Genomic DNA, 24,703 nt, shown 5'->3' with positions numbered 1-24,703 from the left:
ATAAAATATTTAAAAATTTGTATTTATTTTTTTGACGAATTTATTTAAAAAAGATTAAAGTTAATTGATTTTATTTATGATATCAGTACTGATATATGTGAGCTGTGTTTTCGAATGAGTTGAGCAGAGCAAATTGTAACTTCTGCGGTAGCAGCCTACATCGGAATGAACGGAGGTCCCCTTGCAAAAAAAAACCCTATGCTCTCATTTGTGGAAAGCATTCGTTTTATATATTACTGCACCGAATCAGATAAGTGTATGTAACTTAAAAAATTCACATGAGAAGGTATTTCTGCCCTTTTGCGTGGATGACCTTCATATATCGAGCTTCACCATAAACAGCACTTCTTAAAGTTGTTTAGTACAGAATGTTTTCTACAATATACGTACTAATGAATGACTAGCCGTTACAGGTACATGGATTCTAGGTAGGCAAAAACACAGCCGTAGATTTAACTAAATCCAGTTAAGATTTAAGTGCAGCTCGTCAGGCGGAACAATTTCTATTAATTACTAGCTTAAACGAGAGCACCGCGTGAAAAAGAATCGTACGTTATTGCGGAATACCGTGGAAGTCGGAAGCTTGTGGCTGTGTTCGGCGTACGCACGTTATAAATATATAGCACACCTATGTCGTAAATGGGCTATCAGCGGGAGTACTAGACAGCCTGGGGTGGTGAATGATGATGGCAGGAACTGCTATCACAATGAGGCGACCCATCAGTAAAGCTGCACGCGTTAATGGCGTTGTTGTTCGTTGCGTACCCTTTGCAACAGAGACTGTAGTTATTGTTGTCGTACTCGACGTGAGGTCAATGCAATCTCAGCGGGTTTCGCTCCGATTTCCTAAACGACAGAGAAAAAAAAAAATGTATCGCCGAACCGGCTATATCATGCAGCAGCTTTACACATACTGTGCTGGAACAAAAAAAAAAAAAAACAAACGGTTTCACTGCACGTTAACTTCCATTGAGAACCATAGGCTGAGGAGCATTTATAAAAATTGTACCTTGTTTCCGCCGCTATTGTCGTTGATGGTGATTTCAAAAAAACCGACCCAACTTTCTTCGTTGTACATTGGAAATTAATTAATATAGATGCTAAATTCTCAGCCACTGGCTATGTATGACTGGTGTACAGTTATCGTTATAGTTGTAATGCTCACGTATTCTCAGAAGGCCAATCCCCTACATGTGGTTTTGTCCCAGTTCATTCGACAGTCTTCTAGACCCGTTGCTCGTGTGAATGTATCAGGTCTGCGAGTTATAGTGTGACCCATATTTTCACGAAGCGCTATATTCTCTGTGTATGTAGCCATAGTTAGAATCTTAAAACCGATGAAAACCGGATGTCCGAAAACCTTTAGACAACTGTCGAAGATTCTTTGCTAGTGAGATAACGATGAGATCACCCGCTTGCTCATATGACTCAGAAAACATACGTATTTGGAAGTGCCAAAGGCTACAGACGTTTGAACGATCTATTTTTGTCGCAAAAATGAAATTACTACACAGAATCTGTAAGTGACAGCAGTTACATTAGCTAAATAAATATATGTTTATGCATTGCTCTTATCTAAATAGCAATAAAAATAAGGCAGGTTCTGCCATTACCGTATCTAGCTTGGTGAATACCGTACTCCGTCGAACTCACCTTTGAGTTCGGTGTTCGGTGAAACAATATGTCGCTTCGTTCGCCCATCTTCTACGTGCACAATTCGATTTGTATGTTATGGAAAATTTGAAAGACCACAGCTAAAACCTGCGAATTGCGTTATCGTTAAGCGCTCACTCCGTAGAGAGCTGTGCCTCGACGTATATATATATATGGTATGAGATACAAATATATAAATACTACATATCTTTATACCTCTATCTAGTATAAATACAGTACAGAATTCTGTAGTTTTTTTGCCAAGGCGATAGCGTTCGCTTCTCTGGAAGCGGTCTCGCTGCTGTTATTGTGACGGCTAGCTCAACAACATTATTAGTAAGAGGTCGTCTAGCTTTATTCATGGAAGTGAAACGTAGGTCTTGACAGTATCTAACTAACCCAATAGTTAACAATGAATTTGCAGGTGCGATTATCTTCTAACTTGGCGAGCTCCAAGCCTTAGCCAAGCGAGTTGGCCGATTAGCCGCTAATGGGACGCGGTAGACGTTAGCAAGGCCTTGCTGTGACGCACTACTAGGACTGAGCAGGAGACCTTTTGAAGTTGTTTATATCGTTCTTGTTGGCTATTGTTACCGTGAAGGGCAACAGAAGAAGGCAATACACCTAGATCGTTTGGAAAGGTCCATGGACAACGGTAAATGTTGTGATTCCACTTGTTTTGATTCGTTTTATGCGTATAGAGTAGGCCTACTACTATTTTCAATGGGTGTTGTCTAATAACAGAGTGGTTTGTCTCACATTGTGTAGATGCGATTGGAGCTTAATTTAACAATACGAAACGCATTCGACGAGTGATACACGGTGATGACAGTTCTACCTAAGGAAAGCGATGGTTATGTTTTTCTATGTAACATGACGTAGAAACCACAATGCCATAACGGCACATGTATGCGACGTATGCTGCCGAAGACGACGCAAGCAAGTCCTAAAAGAGATAATGCTCTTTCTTTCGGCGAACACCTTAATAATGTTGGCTCATAGTAAGTAGGTAACTGGGGGCAGGAAAGTTCAAAGATCTCTTTAAAGTTAATTTTGCAGTGTGTCGCAGTGAACTGCCAGTTTTCAGTTGACCGTTATTCAGAAATGTTGGAGCATGGGCGGTGGGTAACGCCTTCGTTCTTACGAACTAACTTGATTGCTGGTAAGTTTTTAAATTCCTTTTGTATTCGATAACACAGACTATGAGGAATCGCTGCAACGTTTCGTACACGGGCTGGGGCCGATGTCTAGGAATAGGGGCTTTCAAAGTGCTAAGAGCCTTTAATTCCATCCCGTATAATCATTTCTCTATTTTTCACTTATGTTCCAATGCCCTTCTCTTTTCTCTTGTTCCTTTCCTATATTCTTGAAAAGAACTGAACAGGCCGGATGTCTCCATTCGTGTCTCGATGACTAGGCCAAATCTACTCTACGACCTGTTCTAACGGATAACTTCTATTCTGGATTACTTATGAAAAGCTGCCTAGCTCGTAAATAGCTTTTAGTGGTTTGGGTAAATAGTTTGGGCTTGGAATTTCGTCAGATTGAGAGCGATTCAAACTGTTCCAGCCATATTACCATCAAGTTTCCGATTCACTGTCGTGTCAACTGTTTGAATAATTATACTAATCCCTGCACTTAGTAGAAGTATGTCTATTATGGGTGGACAATTTTCTAACGTCTACATTCTATAATGAAATCGACTCGAAAGACACCAACCAGCAGCCATGCTTTAGTCCCCGTATGGACATTGGCTGTAGCAAAGGCGATGACGTACACGATACTATCGACGGAGCGTCATCGCTATGAGCTGTCCGCTGAGTTAGCGTGGAAATAGCTGCTGGCCATCATGCTATGCCAAGGTGAATGCGACCGCCGCGCTGGATCAAAATAAAGTTAGAAAAAAGATTGTGGGGGGTAGCGCAAATAACAAAATATCAATATTTGAGAAACGACTTTTGTAGAATAGGATACAAAGGGTATGGCTGACTGTTGATATCCATTAACGCAAATTGATTTTATTTTTTTTTATTATGGGCTTATTTTCTTGTACACTAATATTGACTGTATCATAGATTTTGTTCTGTAATTTCGTCATCGTAAATTTGCTTATTCGCTTCGTATTAGGGACTAGCAGTATTTCTGTATTGAATACCAGGCGGAATCCAATCTTTTTTATTTTCCCGAAAAATCACCGATACAGGAAAGAGAGCCCGTTGTGCAACGCAGATTCCCAAGTCAGATGCTAGATAATAAAAGCCAACACGTACTAAATATCGACTCCAAAACGGTTGCCAGTCGGTCGTAGTCAGTTGCGGCGACGAAGCGAAAGGGGCAAAGGAAGTGCCCCTATTTGAACAACAATATTCAGTCAATGTGCATGCATAGTTACTTCGCACCTCGCTCTAAGATGGAACACTATTCGTCCACAAGAAGTCAGACTAAAACAGCCGCTGTACGCTAGCCTTGTTAGAATGCCAAAACCGTCATAGAGAAACCAATTCTTGGTAATAACTCAGATTGAAATACATATTTTGATCGATATTGATATGTCGTAGCGTCTAGTGTAGTACATATATATTACAATACGTGTACATAGCTAGATTTGACTACTTGTCGCTTATTTGTTGACTGTATATAGTGGTTTCCTTTTTCGGAAAATCTCCCACAGGACGGCCATGTTCATATTAACGCAATCAATCGTATTATATAAAGCAAATTTTTGTCTCGGGATTGATTTTGTGAAACCAATTTTCGACGTATGACAGTATTGTATTCCTTCTTAAACTGTTACGTGTACCACCTAAAAAGTACTTTTAGGCTTTTACCCGAATTTCTCGTATGCCTATAAGCAAAGTATTATGGCTACAAAAAAGCAACTGGGATTCTATATATCTATATACATAATGCCATTGCGTTCGGGCGTGCATAGACAACTCTAGGAAGCTCGTTCGTTCTGCTCACTGTTTCGTTAGCTCCGAACAAGTGGTAACGTGCAACAGTGCATCTTTTGTGTCTGTTGCATGTGTGCATTTAACGAGCATTCCAAAATGATGTTTCCTGCGGAGACGCCGACGACGACCACAACAGGAGACACATTGTTCCCTACTTACTTACCGGCAAGACACGACTACGACAATGAAGAATGGTCCGGATCTAGTCAGTCGATGATAAGGACAAAGGCCCCGTTCAAATTTCTGCTCCTAACAAAATTACAGTCCCGTGGCCCGTCGCTATCCTGGATCTTGCGATCATTCCGCTCACGATCACTCGGTCGCTTATCATGTCTCGGCGAACAGCCTATTTAGACTAAGTAAGCTGTGCAAACCAAACAAGCCTATATGCCTATGGTATAGCTAGCTGGCACGCGCGGTCAGCAGCTTAACCCAGCTGCCCGTGCTATTCCTATTGCTAGAGGCCTTTCAGTTTTTGGACAAAATGCAAATCTGAAAACACATTAAAAATAGCTTCAGCTAGCCGGTTCTGAGGACCTAGAGGGGCATAAGGCACCCCGAATGGATACGAGCTGAGAGAGAATAAAGGGTATGAAGACTCATGAGAAAAATTTGATTGAGCACCAGAGGCTGACTACACGAGGCACAGCGACCGAGATAAATACGGCTGCGAGAGTCCCGAGGCCGAACCGTTATTGGGGCTTCTAGTCGTCTTGCTGCCCAGAAAGCACTTGCACGAGAAAAGGTAGTATTAGTTTTGGCCTAAGAAGCACAGCATTAGTTCTGTATGGCAAACGTAAAGGGCGAGATCCGAAAGATGAAGAGGCTAGGAGAGACACGCCGCTAAACAATAATGGTATCACTGGTTGTTTTCTTAGCAAAAAGGGCGTTTGGTCTTTGGGGCTTCCGGATAGTACGCGAACGTTCCTTTGAAGGTTGAAGGTAGTTTTAGTGAAGTAGGCGAAAGCGGAAAAGGTCGCTGTCTTTGTAGAGCTGTTTATGAATAAGTTGACCCACAAGATCAAATGGATCTGACCGTCAACTCATACATCATGCGCGAGGTAAAGATAATGCCACTATTTAAAAGAAAACTTCGCAAATAAAATCCAGTATTGACTCCTGCTCATGCCGACGACGATGATGATAATGATCGGATAGTTCACCCGTTCTGTTATTTCATCAAAGAGCATTATAAATCCTTAGTCTATATAAAATACTTTATTTACATACTGAAATGCATGTGTATAAGCTTTGCTCATGTACTGCAATGTAGACTTTCCGGTAGTGGGAAACGTCAGTAGAAATAAATAGGCAGTAACGATTAGAGAAGGGTGAACTTTTTATCGAGTGAATGGGGGAGTGTATGATGTAACGCTTTTGGGCTTTTTTATAGGTGACCATCCGTGCTATGGAGATAACTTGGCCTCGTCAAATGATACTTTTTGAGGGTTCTCGTACTGTGTAACCCAGTAACTAATAAAATTACGGTAAACGATATTTAAGTGAGTGTGTGAATGAACAGCAAAACTCAAGCTGAAAGTTAGTAATACGATAACGTATCAAGTATTCTGCAGGTGACCGGGTACGCATTTAACAAACAATATACATACACCGGCTCGACATATACATACCATTCAAATAACAACTAGGAACTATACAGGTTGTAAACAATATAATTCTTTATAAGAAAACACGTACTTGACAAAACAATTTGTCAGCGATTATTAGGTTTGAATTGCACCCTCAAGTATCACCTAACACCAGCTCAATAGGAATTTGCTTTGAAAGTCCGATCGGAACGTTGATTACTAATCAGACGATTGTAGACAACGTAGATATCTAATTTACCTCTAATAACCAGTACTATTAATTAGTTTACTTCCAATTAGGTAACGTTATGCACAAGCATAAGTCTATGCATATCATTTCTTGACTATCGAATTTCCATCTCTTTCTATTTTAACAAACACCGTTTTTCCCCCCACACCCCACAACGGTAGAGCGGATACTTCTCTTTTGATGTATGTTCATCGGCTCGGAACGTTTCATGCATCCTTACCAACTCATATTTCAATAAAATTCGTTTCTCGTTTGCAACAGGTAAAATCAGGGATGATACTATCGAAAATGCATAGTGATCGTGTTTTCAGTACTTTCCATACGTCCGTTATATTTTCATTGACAAAAAAATGCTCGTATTAAAGAAACTTTCGACAGGTTTCACAAAATATTAGTCTTCCAGTAATTCTATATTTCATCTCGAGTACCTCGTTACTTTCAATCCGATCGCAACGTATACAGCGAGATCTTATGGATCATTATAAGGCCTCGTCGATGCCTTGCAATTACTCAGGACATACACAACTTCACTAGGACTGCATGGAACATCCTGATACGGAAGAGCTCCCTAAAACGTACGTGTATATCGAAATAAGGATAGTATACATTAGGTTTACTAAAGCTGACAGTGTTTAATAGGTTGAACGATCAGCCGATAAACGCGTGTTGCATGATTCTTTTATTTTGCGTTAATACTAGCTACTTCGTGACGCTCAAAGCACTTCGCTGAACACGGAAACGAAGACATCTGTCGAATTCATAACAAACTTAGTACGTGCGTAAGGCACCAGCGGCGGTAATAACTGCAGCTATAGGCAGTTCATAATAAACGCTTTTGCCGGTTTTCTGGCTGGCGTTCCACCGTGGGTCTCTTACTTGTGTTCAGTTTAAGGGCTAATTAAGTCCAAGGCTAGCTATGTATTATGATCGTTCGCCAGCTAACACGATTTCTCCAGTTAGCAATAAGTGGTAACAGAATCAATCACTAACCCGACTGACGATAATAATGATACGGATAATTTTTTCATATATGGTTTTCTGAACATACGATCAAAATAGTAATGATAATAACAACAATAACACACCTCCGAATATTAGAATAAAAACTGGCCTTCTTAGTCTACTTACACTTGAAGACGAAGCAACTAATTGGATAGAACGTTGCCAATAAGCGAATACGTGGTACACGTAAGTTCCGTTACACGAAAAGTTCACATAAAACGAACGACAGCACAGTGACGTCAATGTTAGATGAATTCAAAATTCGCGCGGGCTTATACATACTAGATTTCATACTATCCAGGAACACGCACAAGCAATGATATATTTTCTATAGCTTCCTTTGGTTGGCAAGAACAACGAGACATATATAAGAACACTCTTCCCACGCACACGATCATCGAACAAACACGATAGATTTCTATATATATACTAAATAATCCAGCTCGTGATCGGTGGCGTTCATGACGCGCGCTGCTCCTCACTTCTGTTCAGTGTAATACAGTATTGTTCCTATGTCAGCTGGACAACAATGGGAATGGGGCGTCATCGGCCGGTTGGTCGAATTGATTCGGTCGCTGAACTGGAATATCGTGCACTCTGATTGATGTCACTTAATTTACAGATATACGAGAAAAAAACGGCGTTGACTGCGATTCATCGACAGATATGAATGGTGGAGGAATTTGCCTTTTCGGATATATTGGCAATAGCAATGGGAAGACTGCCGACGAAGTAGCAGCTGAAGATAAACGAGGCGTAACTGCGAATAGTACATCCACTCGCGGCTTGTAGGGTTTTCTTCCGCTAAACAGTAGGGTGCGTTGTTTAAGCAATATGTTTTACTAGGTAGTAACCTTGCCTCCCTTGAGAGGGCTTTTTAATGCAATCTATGCTCGCTTTTCACCGGTGATTTGAAATGAAAGTGCCGTCAAAAGTGTGCCGGGTCTTTTTCATTCGTTTTACGATGGCTGTTTGTGTGGTTAATTTACAGAGACAAAAGGTGAGGCCAGAAAAACAGGTTGACAAAGGGAAGGGAAAAAACTGCTTAAAAGGCGCCAACGGGAAAAGTAAGAGGGCCCGTTATTGTAGTCGCTAATTGTGAGCTCGGATAGAAATAATCCGTTGATACGATTGGTTTTTGAACCGTTGTGTACACCCAGTAGCCTGAACGCTGAAGATTGCTTCAGGGTTGGGCCGGATTTAGAATGTTTAATAACAGTGCACGTATGTCAACGATGATGATGATGTGAACGAACCATTCGGTAGACGTCTGATATCGTAAACACAAGCCAAACACAACAGCATATTTTCTAGGTCAGCTTTACGCTATCACGCACTTCTTCTACCGGAACGCTTGTCAGGTGTACCTGGTCAAAAAAATCAAAAAGAACCGGTCGATCTTCTTCGAGTTTGTCCTGTTTATAACATCCTGCTGTCACAGCTGCAAGTAAATGAGACAACCAGCATGTGTAGTAATGTTGAAGTTTTTTTAACGAGATCCTAAGACTAGATAGAGCTTGTAGGTTGCGTCCAAAGTGTGCATCATCTTTTTTTAGGCCGGTAGCTTTGTGAAATGTTTTGAGAGCAGTCACGGTCGTTCGATGTGTCGTTGCTTGGTCCTTATGCGGACAACCAGGCTGCCCAATCTTAATAATAAGGCGAGCAAAAAAAAACAGTCGATTCCGTATTGTATACAGCTCATACGGCCATATTCTATCAGACCAATAAGCCGGCAAACGATACTACTACTCTAGATGGTTGGCGATATCTCCCAGCGTAAGCCTCCACTAGAAATGTCTGTTGCACTGGCTGTTTTCTCTCTGCTGTCTACTTGTGTAAAGCACTGGCAATAATGTAGAAATTATTATAGCAATAGTAGTCGTTGTTGTACTCCATTCTACAGGAAGTCACAACTGCTATGGTAACTGCAATCGCGCGTGGCACTCGTAAAAGTAAAGTCGAGTTGTCGCTATTGCTGCTTCTAGAGAGAGTCTGTTACTTCGGGGCAAATTGTTGTCTGGCACTGCGCTGAGTTACTGAAATGGCTGTGATGGAACCCACGTGGCGACGTGGAAAGGGCGCCGATGCCGTGCGGCTGATCGCATGGCAAGGGAAAGATGGAGAGAGGACAGTAATACTACTACGGGCCCTGCGAAAACTGCCTCGATAAACGCCAGTATCACGTCCATAGACAGTGGCAGCGGGGCGAAGTCTCAAAGAAACAGGAAACATCAGCTGAGTGCTATTATCAGAGTATAGGGTACCGTGCAGCCTTGGCCTGGCTAAGAACGGGTGTGATTGTGCCGATTAATTTCTGTGTGTATGTGTGGCCCGAGGCTGCTGCTCGTATAGGCCCAGTAAGTTGGATCAACGGGCCTAAACCTCGTTCAGCAAAGATGACTGGCGGAGAAACATATATTTGCCATATGCTTCAGTTCATCTCGATCAGTAGCCGTCGCGTTGCAGCAGGTGCTGGTGGACGCTGCTAGTCGTCAAGCGCCCGGTTTGAAGGAACGGTGTTTTGAAATGTGGGAAACAACACGCTCCATAGCACTACTTTGTATAAAGGACGGAAGTGGAGTGCTTAACCGACGAACAGTTGCTGTTTTTAGCTAGGCTACTTTTACCTAGTGTGGTTGTTTGTTTTTTGGGGTTAGAGCACATAGCACCAAAAGGTGTTAAAAAGACATGATTAAATGAGAAAATGATAAAAATAAGGACGAAATATTTAGCCCAGCATGCGGAGGTTTGTTACAGTTTTCGCTTGGAACCCAACAAGTGATCAGGTCAATAAACGGTGTCATTAAAAATGGGCTTCGGGGTAATGGGTACATAATGAATCGGGGCCGAAAAGTAATTTATCGGTTTAGAACCTTGTTTAGCTTTGTTCAAAACTAGTTGGGCAGCCCATCAAAGAGATGAATTTCTGCGACACCTCGATATATACTTAGAAAAGTATATATACTTGAGTCTGCGCCGGCAAAAACACCAACTGCGGTATACTAGCAATTTTATGTCAAACAATCTGCTTCGTCACAATTTTTTCTATTTTCCTGCTTGACGAACGACGACCGCTCAAGTAATTAAGCATCAATCTATTATACTATATATATTTACAAGACTACGGCGCCACAATCTGGATGAATAACAACTATAGGCATCTCTACGATGACGCCACAACTCGACCGTCTTTAGGGAGATGCGACCGGTCGAGCGCCGGCTCGTCATTTTTTCGAGCGGCGTTCGAAAACGCTGTTGCGTCTGCGGAAGTTTATACGCACTTTGTCTCACGCTTGACACTGCTGCGGTTCAAGGGGGACAGCGTCTACAATAATGGCAGCGCATGGGCCAAAAACGATCATCGTTCACATACGTCGAGCCGTAAATGTGTTTGCGGCAATCGATACGTGTTACTTTTCCTCTCGGGCAGCTCTTCGGATCGAGATATCTCGGCGGCAGGAGCAGTGATTACATCAGTAGTCAATGGAATGGTTCACGTATACGGGAGCGTTAAGGTGCCGCGATGACGATGAAGGAAACAAGCGGGTACTGCGGGAACTAACTGGGCAGGCGGATTTACAAGTTGTTCTGTTAGTATTACCATGATTGGGGATCGGTAACGCCATAAACGTTGACTCACGTATCAACCAGCGTTCAGTCGTTGAATGGTACACTTCTGCTGACATTTGGATAAGGGCAATGTACATTTTGAAGACGGAATGAGTAGTTCACTGACGACGAACGTTAATGCCAACATACCTATATACCAATAAATATAGAGACCTATTTCCCTAGCTAATACTACAAAAAATCAGTCCATTGTTCATGCATATATATTCATGTGTTGACAGGCGCATTAGCAAAAGCATTTTTTTTTAAAACAATTTTTAGAGTTATACTAATGAGTTTGTCAGTGAAGGTACGACTCACTCAATAGTTAGGTTCACTTGCCTTAATTTTGACTGAGTAAAAAAAACTATTATACCTTAGGGGTGCACATTGTGCAGAATCAGATATTGCCGCTAATTACGGAAGTACGGCCTTTAATGATATAGCTGTTGACTTAGATTGAAGCACCGACGATATCTCGTAGAAACATCTGCGAAATCTGTGCATGCGCCGATGGCATACACTAACACAAACAATAATTTACTACTTCTATCCAGTAGTTAACAGAACGGCGTGCATCATTGGACTATTTGTTTGCACAAACGCGAAAGGGAAATCCGAACTATGACTTAAGTGAAAGTGACTTGGTTGAAACGGCCTTCTTAGGCCACCACTGATGTTTAGGTAGCAATACACAGAATTCATGACAGGTAATCTGAGAGCTATTTAAATTAAAGGCGAAAGTCCTGCTGCTGATAGTGGCGTTGTTTGGAGTCCAATGGCAGACGCGACAGGTACCAGAAAAAAATTAGCCGTTTTTCTACGAAAGCATGTTTAAACGTAACTTGAGTAGCAAATGCTACACATTTTTTGGAAAAAAAAAGAAACATATTCTGCCAACTGACTTATCTCTATTAACAACTATTATTGATATTAGTTAACTTATCTCTGTCAATTTTTTTAATCCTCACTTTTGATTGCATAAGAAGGAGGTTGGAAAATGCAAATTGAGATTTTTGGACGAAATTTTCGCGATGACAAAATTGATGTTTCTTGGAGGCAGAACGCATACTTTCAACAACCTTGAACACGTTATATTGTATGAAGATAAAACGAGGACTGTTAATAGTGACATAAGTGTAAAATATCCATCTTTATTACTATAATACGTATCGATAAAACGTCTTAAGATAATGGGAATAAGCCTTTTCGTACTTATGGTTGGCCATTGTTGTAACGTGGAAACCATCATCCTTTTGTCATTGCCATATTCATTAGTAATTTTACCTAACTAATTTTCAGTTACTTTCCATAATAAAAATCGATTGAATATAGTTTCTTCCGAATCCTTGTTTTTTGTTGCATAGAAAGGGATCTTATATTATTCGGCGATATTTTTAGCACTTCAGAGCTTACTATAAAGTCTCTTCTTAATTTGACTATTCCTCGTTTCACGCCAGAAACGAGAACGTGACCATGGTTTCTGTTCATTGTTCGCTCTATTTATTAATATATCAGCTTCATCGTTACTAATCATCCCCGTGATCAATATATGAGTCGTTATGTTCACGATCATTCTTCTTTTCGTTTTGCTTTTTTCTTATATTTTTATTTGTTTATGTACAAAGTGAACAGGATATTACCACTGCCATCAATGTGACTTGTTTTTATGTGTTCTTGCTTTTTTACCATATACATGTGTATCGCTATGTCGCACCAAACGAAACCACTCTTTGATTTTTTTTTTCTATTTAACCATGCGACGAGCAATAGCTTCATCTAACCATACTCAACAAGACTGTAGCATTACATATAATAGGAGTAGTTTTTTAGAGTAATTCCACTAATCGTAATCATCATCATATGATGATTGTGTTCTCAGCAGCTTGTTAAGAAGAAACACCACTCGTTTGGCCTTCGCCAAAACAACAAACATTTCAAGTCTGCCCTTCGTCCAACATTTTAGCTATTTTCCCCTCGATGGTGAAGGAAGAAACCTGACAGTGAATGCCTTCGTTATACGTAAGTGACAGGACGAGGCCAGAGTGTCAGGACGTTGCATGGTAAATTCAATAATTCTTTAGTTAGCAGCCGAAGTTAGAGACGAAGCGATCGTCGGTTGAAAACGAATACCCCATGATAATAATGAGGAATAATAACTATGTTATAGGAATACCATATTACAATGTCACCACAGCATCGGAATGTATGTACATTAAAAACTGCCCAGTTGTTAATGGCCACTTTTCACTCTCCCGGCTTGGGAAGTTTTCGAATACAATGGCCCGATTTGCACGAAAAACAGTACTGGTTCATCGTTTGCCTCTTCTTCTCTTCTACTCGAAGTTGTTTTTGTTGTTATCGACTCGTCGTTGCTTTATAAAGGCAGAAAGCGAATTCCTGAGCAGATAGTGCACAGATACAGAGGGCGCCTAGATCGTTTGTGAAGAAGCTATACCTTTTTCTTAGACTTTTCGTAGCTTTTTAAAGCTAGAGACAGTGTTTTCGGACCGACTATGATGTGCTGTTTAAGCCAATGGTATTGGCGGCTTCCTGCCCTTGTTGGCTCTGTTTCTAGGTCGCTGTGTACGGATTGATTCTGTACGACACTCTCAAAATCATATGGAGAATATCTGCAGCAAGCTGTTGTCACAAGTCACTCAGGACGAGTTGCGGAGTGCGGTCCAGTTGTTTGTTTACCTTATCCATAAAATTAGCGGTTTCCTCTTTTCTTTATTGTTCCGTCGTTTTCTGTCATTTTCGGTTAACTTCATCCTTATAAGTACATGCCGTTTACAAGATAATCTTCATCGTCTTCAGGAGCCAATAGACTTAGCCCTTTTTTGCTGCCTCCACGTCGCCATCGTGAAAGCCGTCGACGCATGTTTAGCCGGCATCCTACGACGAGCAGGAATAGGGTGCTCATGCAGACTCCTAGCGCGAGTCCCACCACAGCACCGGATGTGGTTGAAGACGTATTTTTCGTCTCTACCTGCGTAACTGAAATATGCATGTTGGCCATGTTACCAATCTGTTTCGCGGGCGGTCCCGGTTCAGGCTTGCTTGTCGCCGCATTTTCTCGTACCGTTCCGGATGATGTAGCTGGCTGAGGACCCCCAGCAGCTCGGGGTGGAGGTGAAGCCTCGTCCATAAATTTACCTGGCCGTCGACGAGGTTTAGCCTCTGAACTTCCGCCAGCAGTACCCCCCGGTGGTGATCCGCCTTCAGTTCTCTGGGTAGATTTCGCCTGCTCCAACGACGATAATGGCTCTCTAAAAGATCAATAGAAAAAAGAAAAAAAATCGCCTGTTATTCTGGTTCTAGAACTGATATCTAGGTTTTAGAGTACATTGAGGATATAACTCGAAAGTTTTTTTAGTCGCGGAAACACAGTCCTGGAACGATCTAAGGCGTCAAGGGCATAACAAAGGCAAAAAAGCAGCAATTCTGTATATATGCACATCTGGAGGAATTGCGGCATTCATGCGAAAATTTTTTGCCCTTCCTGTTCTTTTTCGTATTGGTAACATTTAGGGTGGTTCATTAGACAAACGACGTCTTATATACATACATATGCAGAATGATCTTCAACGGTTAATCTTTTCGAGATCTTTTAAACATTTTCGCACTTTCTTAACTTTTTGGGCGTTCTGAGCCTTTCCATTTTTGGGATTTGGCGCCTGCTATAAGTCCAAAATTTAATTTCGTCGAATTTTTTTTATTTAGCGTATTTTTACCAAGCAACATTTTAAGTATATCAATATCGGTTAATGAATTACTATTGAAGAACTATTTAATCAAAGATTAATTAAGGATTAAAGAAAGGTATATACATGTTAAAACTAACTAGTTAGTGTTGCAATCGTTGTAAATAATGTTTATTTATATTGAATAAACATTCTTTTTTTCAGTGCACTATCACGAACAAAGTAGTCAGAAAATACAGTCACGTTATCCTATATATACATTTACTATTTTTTTTTTTGTAACCGCGTTAACATTGCATCAAATGCACGATTTCCGGTAACACGAAACAAAGGAGGTTGTTTCGAAACTCTTACCTAAATCAAATAAGCTTACACGTTGCCACTGAAACATCACAGAAGTGTTATTCAGACGGTTCTATAGGGTTATACCATGCGATCTCCATATGTGTTTCGACGGCATGGTTCATACATATATACATACACGCACCAATTACCATAGCATAAAATACAACACTTGAAAATAAAACATACATGTGCTTATTTGTACTATTTCGAAGCTTACATATGGGGAGAAGGACCAAACCTTTGAGCTTACCTTACAATGTTCGTGTTTACCGCCTTGGCCATCTGAAGTTGTTTTTCAGACTTCTGTTGCTGGGTGAGGCTAGCTCCACCGGGCGCATAACGCGGAGCCCCGAATAAACTTGCTTTACTGTCGAGACTACCGAGACCTTTTTCTCCTTGATCACCAGGTAAGCCGCCCAGTATATTACCTCCGTATGCTGAACCTCGATCTCTAGCGTAAGGGTAATAGTTTGTCGGGAAATCCGGAGCGTTGTCGTAACCCCGTTGCATAGCGGTCGCACTATGATAAATCCCGCCTGACGCAGATCCTCCTCCGTAGCTGTTACCACCACTAATGCCTGCCTGGCCATCCTCGTAGCGGCTACAACAAAGGAAAATAATATAAGCTGTACATTAATAGCAAAATATGGGCGAATACTCCTTTATTGGGGGTTCCAATAACGCGATATAGGGGGAGATTATAAGCAGGAAAAATAATCGAAATGTCGAATGTAGATCACGGGTCAATTTGTCCTCATTTGATTCCACTTTTAATCTTTTTTAACTCTGTATTAATCATCATCTGATTGATCAATACTGAGAGACCGTGACTAAAACTGACAAATCAGCTATAAAGACGGTACTGCCCTTAAGGAGTTGCTCATTTAAGGGGGAAGAATTGATAACACTTTGCTTAACTTAGATGTATCTTCCTGTATTATTGACGCGCTATCTTCGGATATCTAACTGAGACTACACGTATCTGTGTTTTAAGGTACTATGCCTAATATTTCAGCGGTTGGTACTTCTCATAGCCATCAGATAACGCAGCGTACTGTAGATATTTGCCTAAGCGTGTTACGGCCTGAGTGTATTCTCATTAAAAAATATTTTTTCTTGTCATAGCAATATGTGTTGACATAGAAAACAATTTCTACGCTCATTGGAGACGATCACCTATTTTATACTGGCATTAAGCTCAGTGATAGAACTAGACTAAGCTTCGAACGTTAAGTATTCCTATTAAACTTGGAATAAAATAATGAGGATTAATGATATTTTTTTTATCGATAGCGCATTTGAATGTATTGATCCAACACGCAACTGAACGACTGACAACTTTAGACCGCATAAACCCCCAGGACATGGCTTCATTTTGATTAAAAGTGCCGTTAGCATCTTCAGTTCATTCAATTCGAAGAACCTGCGGTGTGGTTCTTTCTTCAGCGTTCATTAAATACGTAAATAAATTGACGACACGCACACTAAATTCGCTATAAACAAACAGGTACTTGATAGTGATCTATTGAAAAAAGCAAAAAATGCTGTTCTGCAAACTGGGCGCTTTTATCTATTCGTTTTCTGTAGATAGTCTTCCCAGTGGCGCATATTATGAAGCTTCAATAACTAGATATATTCAATGAGATTCCTCAATAGTACCTGGGCTGAAAGTCTTGCTGCTGAGAGAACAGACCCGTTGAGAAACGCCTACTTGGGTACACATCATTATAATCAACCGCCTGATTGCCTCTGTAAATGTCACCTCGATACGGTGGGTACTTTCTCTGATGGGTTTCCTCGTAAACGCCCGGGTGGCGATAAACAGCCTCCTCTTTCTCTTGCAATTTTTCCTAAAATTCGTAGTCGGACGTAAATATATTTATTGTGTATGTTAAGCTAGATAATCCGAGCGCAAACATTTCAGTAGATATAAAGACTAGCTAAGGGGTATGTCGTGTCCATTTTCGTGTGTTCATTTTCGAAACGATATCCCTCTCCTCGTGGGCTCTCCTCTACCTATTTTATGAAATAAAGAGAAACACCGGTGCAAAATTCGAATAGATAAAGAGAAACAGTTTTCCCGAGATGCGCGAACAATAATCATGGCTGATTGACGCAGAAGGCGTAATCGATAAACTTTACAGAACGTAGATCGGTTGCTAACACTAAAATAAATCGTGTAATAACTGCAGGCATTGCCTATTAAGTTTCTACTGCGACAGGAAGTAAGCAAGTTCTGACGGCCCTATCGTTGCTGAACGTTCCTTCTATCTTGACTAAGCGTAACGAGTACTAGCGCGCTTTCTCGCTGCACTGTTTTTTACAGTTAAACAGATAGAATTTTATGTATATGTACATATATCGTATTCGTCCTATTTTTCTATTTTACAAATATTATCACTAACAGCTATTTTCTGAGTTATCTTTTCGTTCGCTGATTGTTTACATAGTAATTTCACTGACACTGATTAATCAATTTTAATATTATTTTTTACCTGCAGTGGGCGTACGATCTCGTAGATTTGATTATCAGTGAGTTCTACCGGTTGTTTTAGCATCCGCTGCCTATCCCGAGAATGGCAGTCGAGAGTTTCGGCTTCATCGCTTCCATCTGCACACTGCGGTATGCCGTTGCACACGTCGTAGATAGCGATACATTCTGAGCTGTTTAAGCATCGAAATTGGTGCTCAACACAGCGTGCAGCTTCTGCACGATGAATAGTACCACATAAGTATACGACCAACAGATCTATATATGCGTCATATTGTGGGTAGCTACAGTTTCGCGATAAGCATTTAACAGTGCTTGATATTGTATATTTATACATAATTAGTCGTAAGGCCACTGAACCGTCCACAGGATCAGCTGCCCAGAAGGATGTTCACTAATACGGAAGGGAATAGGAAAGTATAATGACTTGAGCTGACGGGCCAATTTGAGCTCAGCCCTACTCTAGTCCTTAAGTCATGCTAACTCAGCGGAAAAAAAAAAGGCGGAATAACTGATACGCACGTAGCGTCGCTGCCGTCAGTGAAATCAAGCCGACACGAACCTGGCTTTCGCGTCGACGTTGTTGTCGTCGGCGAGGTTGTTACTGAAGTTGTTGTCGTAGCGGTAGTACTGCCGCTGCTTGTTGACGTCGATGAACTGGGCGAACTCGTCGGCGTTGCTGAGCCAAGTTGGGGCGGGCGTTGTGCTGTCTTAGAACGTTCATCTTGGACCTCTCCGTGTCCATGACCCACGTGCTTTAGCGACACCAGCTCGCTTTCATGCTGTGACCTCGTACTTAACAGTAAAACAGTGTAGGCGTCATGCGTTGTGAATTGACACGCGAAGTTTTCCGGCGCTCCACAATCGAATACGTAACAACCTCCGTTGCTCTGATCGAGCGGATAGAAACATAATAATAGTAAACGTTTCAGACTGATTGGCGATATCGTAAAAATCTATGTAAAACTAATATAAAATTTTGTTTTCGCTAGCATGATAGTGTAGAAATACTACTTCGTCACCGTATGATATTAAAAATTCGACACGGGTCTACCTATTGATGGCATGTCTAAACTGAAGCTCTGTTTGTGTTCGTTAAATGCTAGAAACTTGCTCGGGCTCTGATTAACAATTCGTCAATAAATGTTTAACAGACAGCGTAAATGAATAAATTCAGTTTTAATCTTATTAATAGTTAAAGGCAGGTCAACTTCGGTTCTAATTCGGTTGACGGGACACATTCATTTAATAATGAAATTATATAAATAGTTTTTTGATAATAAAATTTTATAAAAAAAAAAACTTTTTCCGACGTGGAAACGAATAAGGATAACTAAGTACATGTCGTGTGACCGCTATTGAAATAGTAAGTTCAAAAATAATCACCTGTTTCTGTAGGAGAACTTATAATAACCGCCTTTACATTCACCTGCGGAATTATATTACGGCTCTAATAAATGCATAGACTTGCATGACGAGACTGTGTATAGCGTAAAAGAATGCATCTTTCGCAACCGTACAAAGTACAAAAGCGTACAATTGGTGAACTAGAATATCTCAGAAGTTTAAAACGAGTAAATTTCTAGTTTAATTCGTTTAATATATCCGTTGCAAACCCAGCTGATAAGGTGAAAAGTATGTATTGGTTAGCAAGTCCCCGAAGCGCTCCCATAAAATTATACCGTATGGAGAACGGGGTACCTTTTAAAACCTCTTAGATGTATGTGCACGGGAATGTCGCTGCAACTTGCCATACCTTCTCCTCAAATACTGCAACATTGCAGGATGGCACCTCCCAACAGTAGAGTGAGCACTCTCCGCTGTTTCGAAGCTGTCTCTCGCTTAGATACTTGGCACCGGCGCGCAATGAATCATTTGTACGGATTATTGTGTTTGTTCGGATATCAAACGAGTTTAAGATCGACTGGTAGCCCTGGACCGGGCTTTGTAGTAGCCCATACGGTCCAAGTCGCGTTAGCCGTACGGATTCATCTGAAAATAGAAGTGATAGCAAATAACGAAAGACAAACAAACAGTTATTGTGTATCACACGTAGCCTTTAATACGGTTAACTGAATGGATCGGCTGGCGCTAAGTATACACCCTGCGAAGTCTCTAATGCGCGATATAAACTTTTATTAATTTCATGATTTGCTATACATTGGCAAGTGGCATACAATGTATAAGCTGAACGCGACCGTTCGATGGGCTTTTAGGAATTAATGTATATGTACGTTTCGCACCACAAACAGGGACTATATTAACATTGTAGGTTTGTAAACGGATTTGGGAGCACTTAGCACCTCTCTGTACTGTTTCTGTTGATATATTATCTAAATGTAGTCGCCTCTTGTTCTTGCGAGAATAAGCGTCGTCGAGAAGTCAGAGTACTGATTCCCCATTGAAAGAAGAACGTTCATATGTAGCATGGAGACTTCCCATTTTCACAGGGCCGTTTTATATCGGTTTTTTTGTCCCGTTTGTCGTAATGCTCACGCAAGCCAAACTGAAAAGGCTCAAGGATAGATTATTGAAAGCCACAAAGCATTGACTACTGAAATTTTGACTGCATCAGATAAGCACCTCAACAGCAACATGAACGTATATGCGGCATGCCTTCATTTATAGAATATAAGGTATTTACCAAAGAAAATCTTACCAAGGTACATCGATCCCCCAGAAATGAACAAATGATCTGAGCGTTTTTCGGACGATGAAGTGTGCACTTTAGTATCTAAATGGATTTAGAAACCAGGGGATATTTCATTACATGAGACATCACGTATGCGCTATACAGGTACGTACCAATGGATCGCAAACATACCGCTAACAGGCCAGCCCTTTGCAAACCAACTGCCGCCCCGCAATCGACCTTACAACGTCATATCCGCCCGCCTGTCTGCGATTCCCAGGCGGAATCCTCGAGCATTTAAACGTGCACTACGCATTATTGTACAGGGTCTTTGAAACGTGTAATTCTCAGCCGCGTTTTTGTTTATTTTAAGGAGCAAACGTGGAGTACCAAAAAACGTGCGTAATGTTCTGTGTTATGCACGAAATTAATTCTGAGCGAAAAAAGGCAAATAGAACAATCCTTGCCAAACAAAAGCGCCAAATCTTTCGGGAAAAGTCAGACATTTCATATCAGACCACTGAAACGCATGAAAATTCATATGAAACCACCAAAAACGGCGCGAAATTTTAAAGTCAACGCAGATCCACTAGTAATAGGTTCAGGAGAACCATGACGTGTTAAAAAAAAACTGGATGTGCTCCAGTGCGCCGTTACAAGTGACAGGACGTAAATGTACAGGCCTAGAGCTGGCAAGGACAGCACAAAAGGCAATGTATCGTTTTAAGGACGAAAAAGATCCAAGGTTTATATAAAAGATCCAGCTGTTTTTTGAACTGATAAGACTGATAAGTTGTACATTATGAATTCACATCGAATAGTATCACTGTCAACAAAGAGTACTATCAAGGGTTCCTAGAGTAACTGCGCAATGCATTCCGTCAAGGTAATCCTAAGCCTAGGAAAAAAAAACTGTGTATCCTTTACGACAATAGTGCTTGGCTCACACGTCGCTACTTGTATTACGAGCTTTCTAAGAAAATTCAATGCGGGTATAGCCACAACTTTAACGTATACTAAATCTAATTCGTTGTGGCCTTTTTCCATTGGCAAAGTGCTTGAACGAAAAATCTTTGAAACTTGAAAACACTGTAACACAGCACTTTAGACCTTGTAGAAGCTATTTTGAATAAAACAATCGGGATTTGGACGGCTGAAATGTGCCCACTTGAATATAGATAGAGCCATTTGATCAGCAGTTTTTTTTTGGTAACACACAGTAAATAACAGTCGCATGGTCATGGAATATAATTAATGCATTTGTCTGAAAGATTTGTGCGGAAGCGCAAACAGAACCGGTCCGCTGTTTGACATTGTTCCTTCTTATTACCTACACAATCCATCAGGCGTCGAAACGTTAAATCACATATTAACAGTTGTTTGTTTTGATGGTCTAGTTTATATGACTATTTATTGATTAAAAACAATCAACAATAGAGCTGGTTCATTGCAAAATCACTGATTATTTATATTAGCCTTTTCGAATCAATGCCGACCGTTAAACGATGATAAAAAAACTGCCAAGATCAAATCAAATATGTGTGTACAAAGCGAGAAGTTATCAGAATCTCAATAATAACAGAGCCCGTTTGTAGTCAACTTTTTCTCAATGATATCTATAAATATACGTAAATAAGTCAAGTAACTACTAGTGAAAGCGTAAAACATACTGAACGTTTTACAGTGCCCTAGAAAAATCTTCCTGTAGCAGACAGTATAAGCCGTCGTTCAAAAGAAACAGTAACGATATTGAAGTGGATGTTTTGGCAATTTTTAATTTTCATGGTCTTTCTGATTATCTATCAGTGAGAACATATGCGTGCTTTTCTATCGTGTTTATTTCGCCCACGGTTGATTTTAAAAGAAAATATGATTTTTCGGCGATCACACATATCGTACATGTATCAACAGAGCAAGACACCTGGAGTCGTCGCGGTCCTCCCCGCGGTCATTTCCACGATCCTATCCTCATATCTTCGACCTCGCTATAGCGTTGATGACTTCAATGAACTGTTACAACCCTACAATTGAACTTACGTTCTTGCCGAGATGCTGTAGAGAATGTAATCACTATGAGCAGCTGGGCACAGCCGAAGGCAGCGACCCTCATCGTTAGCCTCATGCGAAAGAAAGAATACACGGGCGACGGGTGCGTGCTGGCTCCTGATGGGTCAGGCCAGAACGTTGCGGCTATGAGGACCACTGCAGAATGACACGAAAATGCCTTCGAGCTTTACACGGGACTCACTTGGAGAGCGGCAAACAGTAGTCCGTCCGCCAACTGCCTTCTTTTGATTTAACAACGGAACCACAGCAGGTTGCCACTACGTACTTGGCGTGAACAGAGCGCGGCAATAGCTGGGGGAGTTACGGACGGCATAGGCGCCCGTACGTCTCTCTGTCTATGGATGATCTTCGTTGCTCCGCCAAATAGTAATGATCCTCATGCCGTAGTTCCTGTGTCTTGTATCCTGTACGCTGTATCCTGTGTGTACGTGTGTCTGTCTGTGCGCAACCTGCTAGCTGCGACAGACAACCCACGGTGCGGGTGTGCGAGGGAGCCACACAAACGAGGAGGTCGCTGTTGGGATGGAAGCGTGCACGAACTATAGGAAGGGGCGAAAGGATTTCAGGAAAGCGCCGGTGAAGCCCGGAGTAAGGGCAAAGCCAAACGGAGCGTTGACAGTGCTGAAAGTAAGGTCAATAAGACACAGCAAAGTCGGCCAACAAAGCATTCATATAGAATGGAAACTGGAAGCTTGATCATATTAAAAGACACCATTCACTCATAAAAGCACGCATGTGAGTTAACAATTGTATGGAAAAAGATGACCGTAAGTTTGTTAAATGGACAGTGTGTTTTGGCTATACTGTTGGCTGACTTGTCGGATCTACTAAAGATAGCCAAGCGTCTTGACGACGGCGGCGGCGGCGGCGGCGGCGGCGGCGGCCGCGTCTACGGCAATAATAGTAGCAGAATAAGATAAAGAACGGGTTTCCAGTTTAATTAATGATAAAATTTTGTATCTTATTTCACTAGCTTAGCCCAAGCGTGACAATAGCATAATGAATAAGGAAACCGATATGAAAAAAATAGAATTCACGAGGAAAGTACGTATGTAGACAGGTTGAAGTAGAAAATCACACAAAAGGGCTAACGTCTTGTAAATAGAGAAGAAGGTAAGCTGGTTGATGTGCTTCAAAAACGCAAGTACCATCGAAATTATGATGCGTTCGAAAGCGGATGAAGCAATGGTCTATAAAACATCCCATTTGGACTCATCACTTGATTAACATTGCTTCTTCGTTAGATACTTTTTTTAGCCGGTAATTAATTGTAGCGCATTTACACAATTTGAGGAGATGACGCACAGTCAACTTCGAGCAGAAATAAAAATCATACCTTTTGGTCATCGGTCCTTGTTGCCTGAAGTTCAAGATCCAGTGTCACGTGTATGGCCACCTCGTAGATGGCTTTGATTTACTTTTTCCGCAAGTCAAATCTAGACAGAGATAACAGGGAATATTTGGAACTAAATCGCCAGGAATAGATCTGATCAAACAAGTGAGGCCATTTGCCACCTGCAATCACTGTACTATATAAATTGGTTCATTTTGCTTTTCTTTCAACGTTTAATAAATTGTATTGAACCGTGGGTAAACAAATCCAAATCGAAAATCTAGCCGAATCAAATTTTCGGTCTATGTAGTGCGAGTTTTATTTTTATTTTTGCGATTTATTTTTTTTTGCTTTTTTTTTTTTTTTTTTCGATATTTGGCAGAAAGCCAGAAACGGGTGAGCAAAATAGGCCCGTAATCATAGTTGTAGAATAGTTATTCTATTGATCCCGCCTACCCTTCATAGTTAAATTTCGGTACTATTTTTGAATAGAACGTATAATAGTTGATATTTTTTTTACGTGAAGAAGTGAAGCAATCGTATGTTCCTGGGACTAGAATTGTATGAATTGCTTGAAGGTGCGATAAAAAGGTCTTCGGAGTGAATGAGTCACCTAACAAAAGTCCGAATGCTAATAGGAGCCAGCTCGCTTAACAAAGGCAATTCTTTTGTAGCATAGCAGATATGCGTCTTTCGGCAGTTGCAGCAATTGATTAAACCTATCGTTCGATGGTATAAATGACATCCTTGTACAGATGCATAACTAGACAGCACGAAGTATAATTACTAAGACGAAGTTTCGATACGGCAAAACCGATAAAAAAAATCATTTAAGACTGAAATTGTGTGTAACACCTTTCAGTTTCCACCTATGTTCCTAAGTAGTTCAGTAAGTAATATAGCGTGAATTTTATCAAACGGGCTTACTGACGAATAGTTGAATATTTGTAGTTGTATACATGATGAAGAGCATACTACGTGTACATATTGCGTCATAAGCGGTCAGGGGTTCAGTCCTTGTGGTTTTCCATGCACCGCTATTCTGACGGAAGCAAGCCTTCTGAGAACAAC

General features: G+C 41.0%; 3 protein-coding genes and 1 long non-coding RNA gene across 10 annotated transcripts in view; 2 read left to right on the top strand and 2 right to left on the bottom strand.

Moving 5' to 3' along the window:
• The window catches only part of tws (protein phosphatase 2 regulatory subunit tws), a 54,696-nt gene extending 46,983 nt beyond the window's left edge, over positions 1-7,713 (bottom strand). For both annotated transcript variants that reach the window (XM_086990072.1, XM_086990073.1), the window contains exon 1: positions 7,575-7,713. The gene's annotated coding sequence lies outside the window, so the exon portion shown is untranslated. The remainder of the gene's footprint in view (positions 1-7,574) is intronic.
• LOC111251399 (uncharacterized) lies at positions 1,856-12,399 on the top strand. 6 transcript variants are annotated; one of them, XR_015328293.1, is made up of 6 exons: positions 1,856-2,308; positions 2,723-2,815; positions 3,365-3,515; positions 3,857-4,160; positions 4,656-7,021; positions 8,071-12,399. It is a non-coding gene; the product is annotated as an uncharacterized LOC111251399 (long non-coding RNA). The 6 variants fall into 6 exon arrangements; XR_015328294.1 differs by lacking the exon at positions 3,857-4,160; XR_015328292.1 differs by having other exon boundaries at positions 3,365-4,160.
• LOC111251515 (uncharacterized) lies at positions 12,180-22,806 on the bottom strand. The gene is made up of 7 exons (XM_022808159.2): positions 22,270-22,806; positions 19,357-19,592; positions 18,163-18,490; positions 17,605-17,816; positions 16,769-16,959; positions 15,360-15,710; positions 12,180-14,329 (listed from the first exon to the last, which is right to left on the bottom strand). Exons 1-7 carry the CDS (start codon positions 22,352-22,354, stop codon positions 13,834-13,836), a joined length of 1,899 nt encoding a protein of 632 aa, XP_022663894.1. The 5' UTR covers positions 22,355-22,806; the 3' UTR covers positions 12,180-13,833.
• LOC111251887 (atrial natriuretic peptide receptor 1-like) overlaps positions 15,398-24,703 on the top strand; it is a 149,357-nt gene continuing 140,051 nt past the window's right edge. Inside the window, exon 1 of the mRNA XM_086990051.1 lies at positions 15,398-15,516. The gene's annotated coding sequence lies outside the window, so the exon portion shown is untranslated. The remainder of the gene's footprint in view (positions 15,517-24,703) is intronic.

The sequence above is a fragment of the Varroa destructor genome, unplaced genomic scaffold (genome assembly GCF_002443255.2).
Source record: "Varroa destructor unplaced genomic scaffold, Vdes_3.0 BEIS01000005.1, whole genome shotgun sequence".
Classification (NCBI taxonomy): Eukaryota; Metazoa; Arthropoda; class Arachnida; order Mesostigmata; family Varroidae; genus Varroa; species Varroa destructor.
The sequence above is the reverse complement of the archived record's forward strand: the minus strand, read 5'-3'. Positions and strand labels throughout refer to the sequence as shown.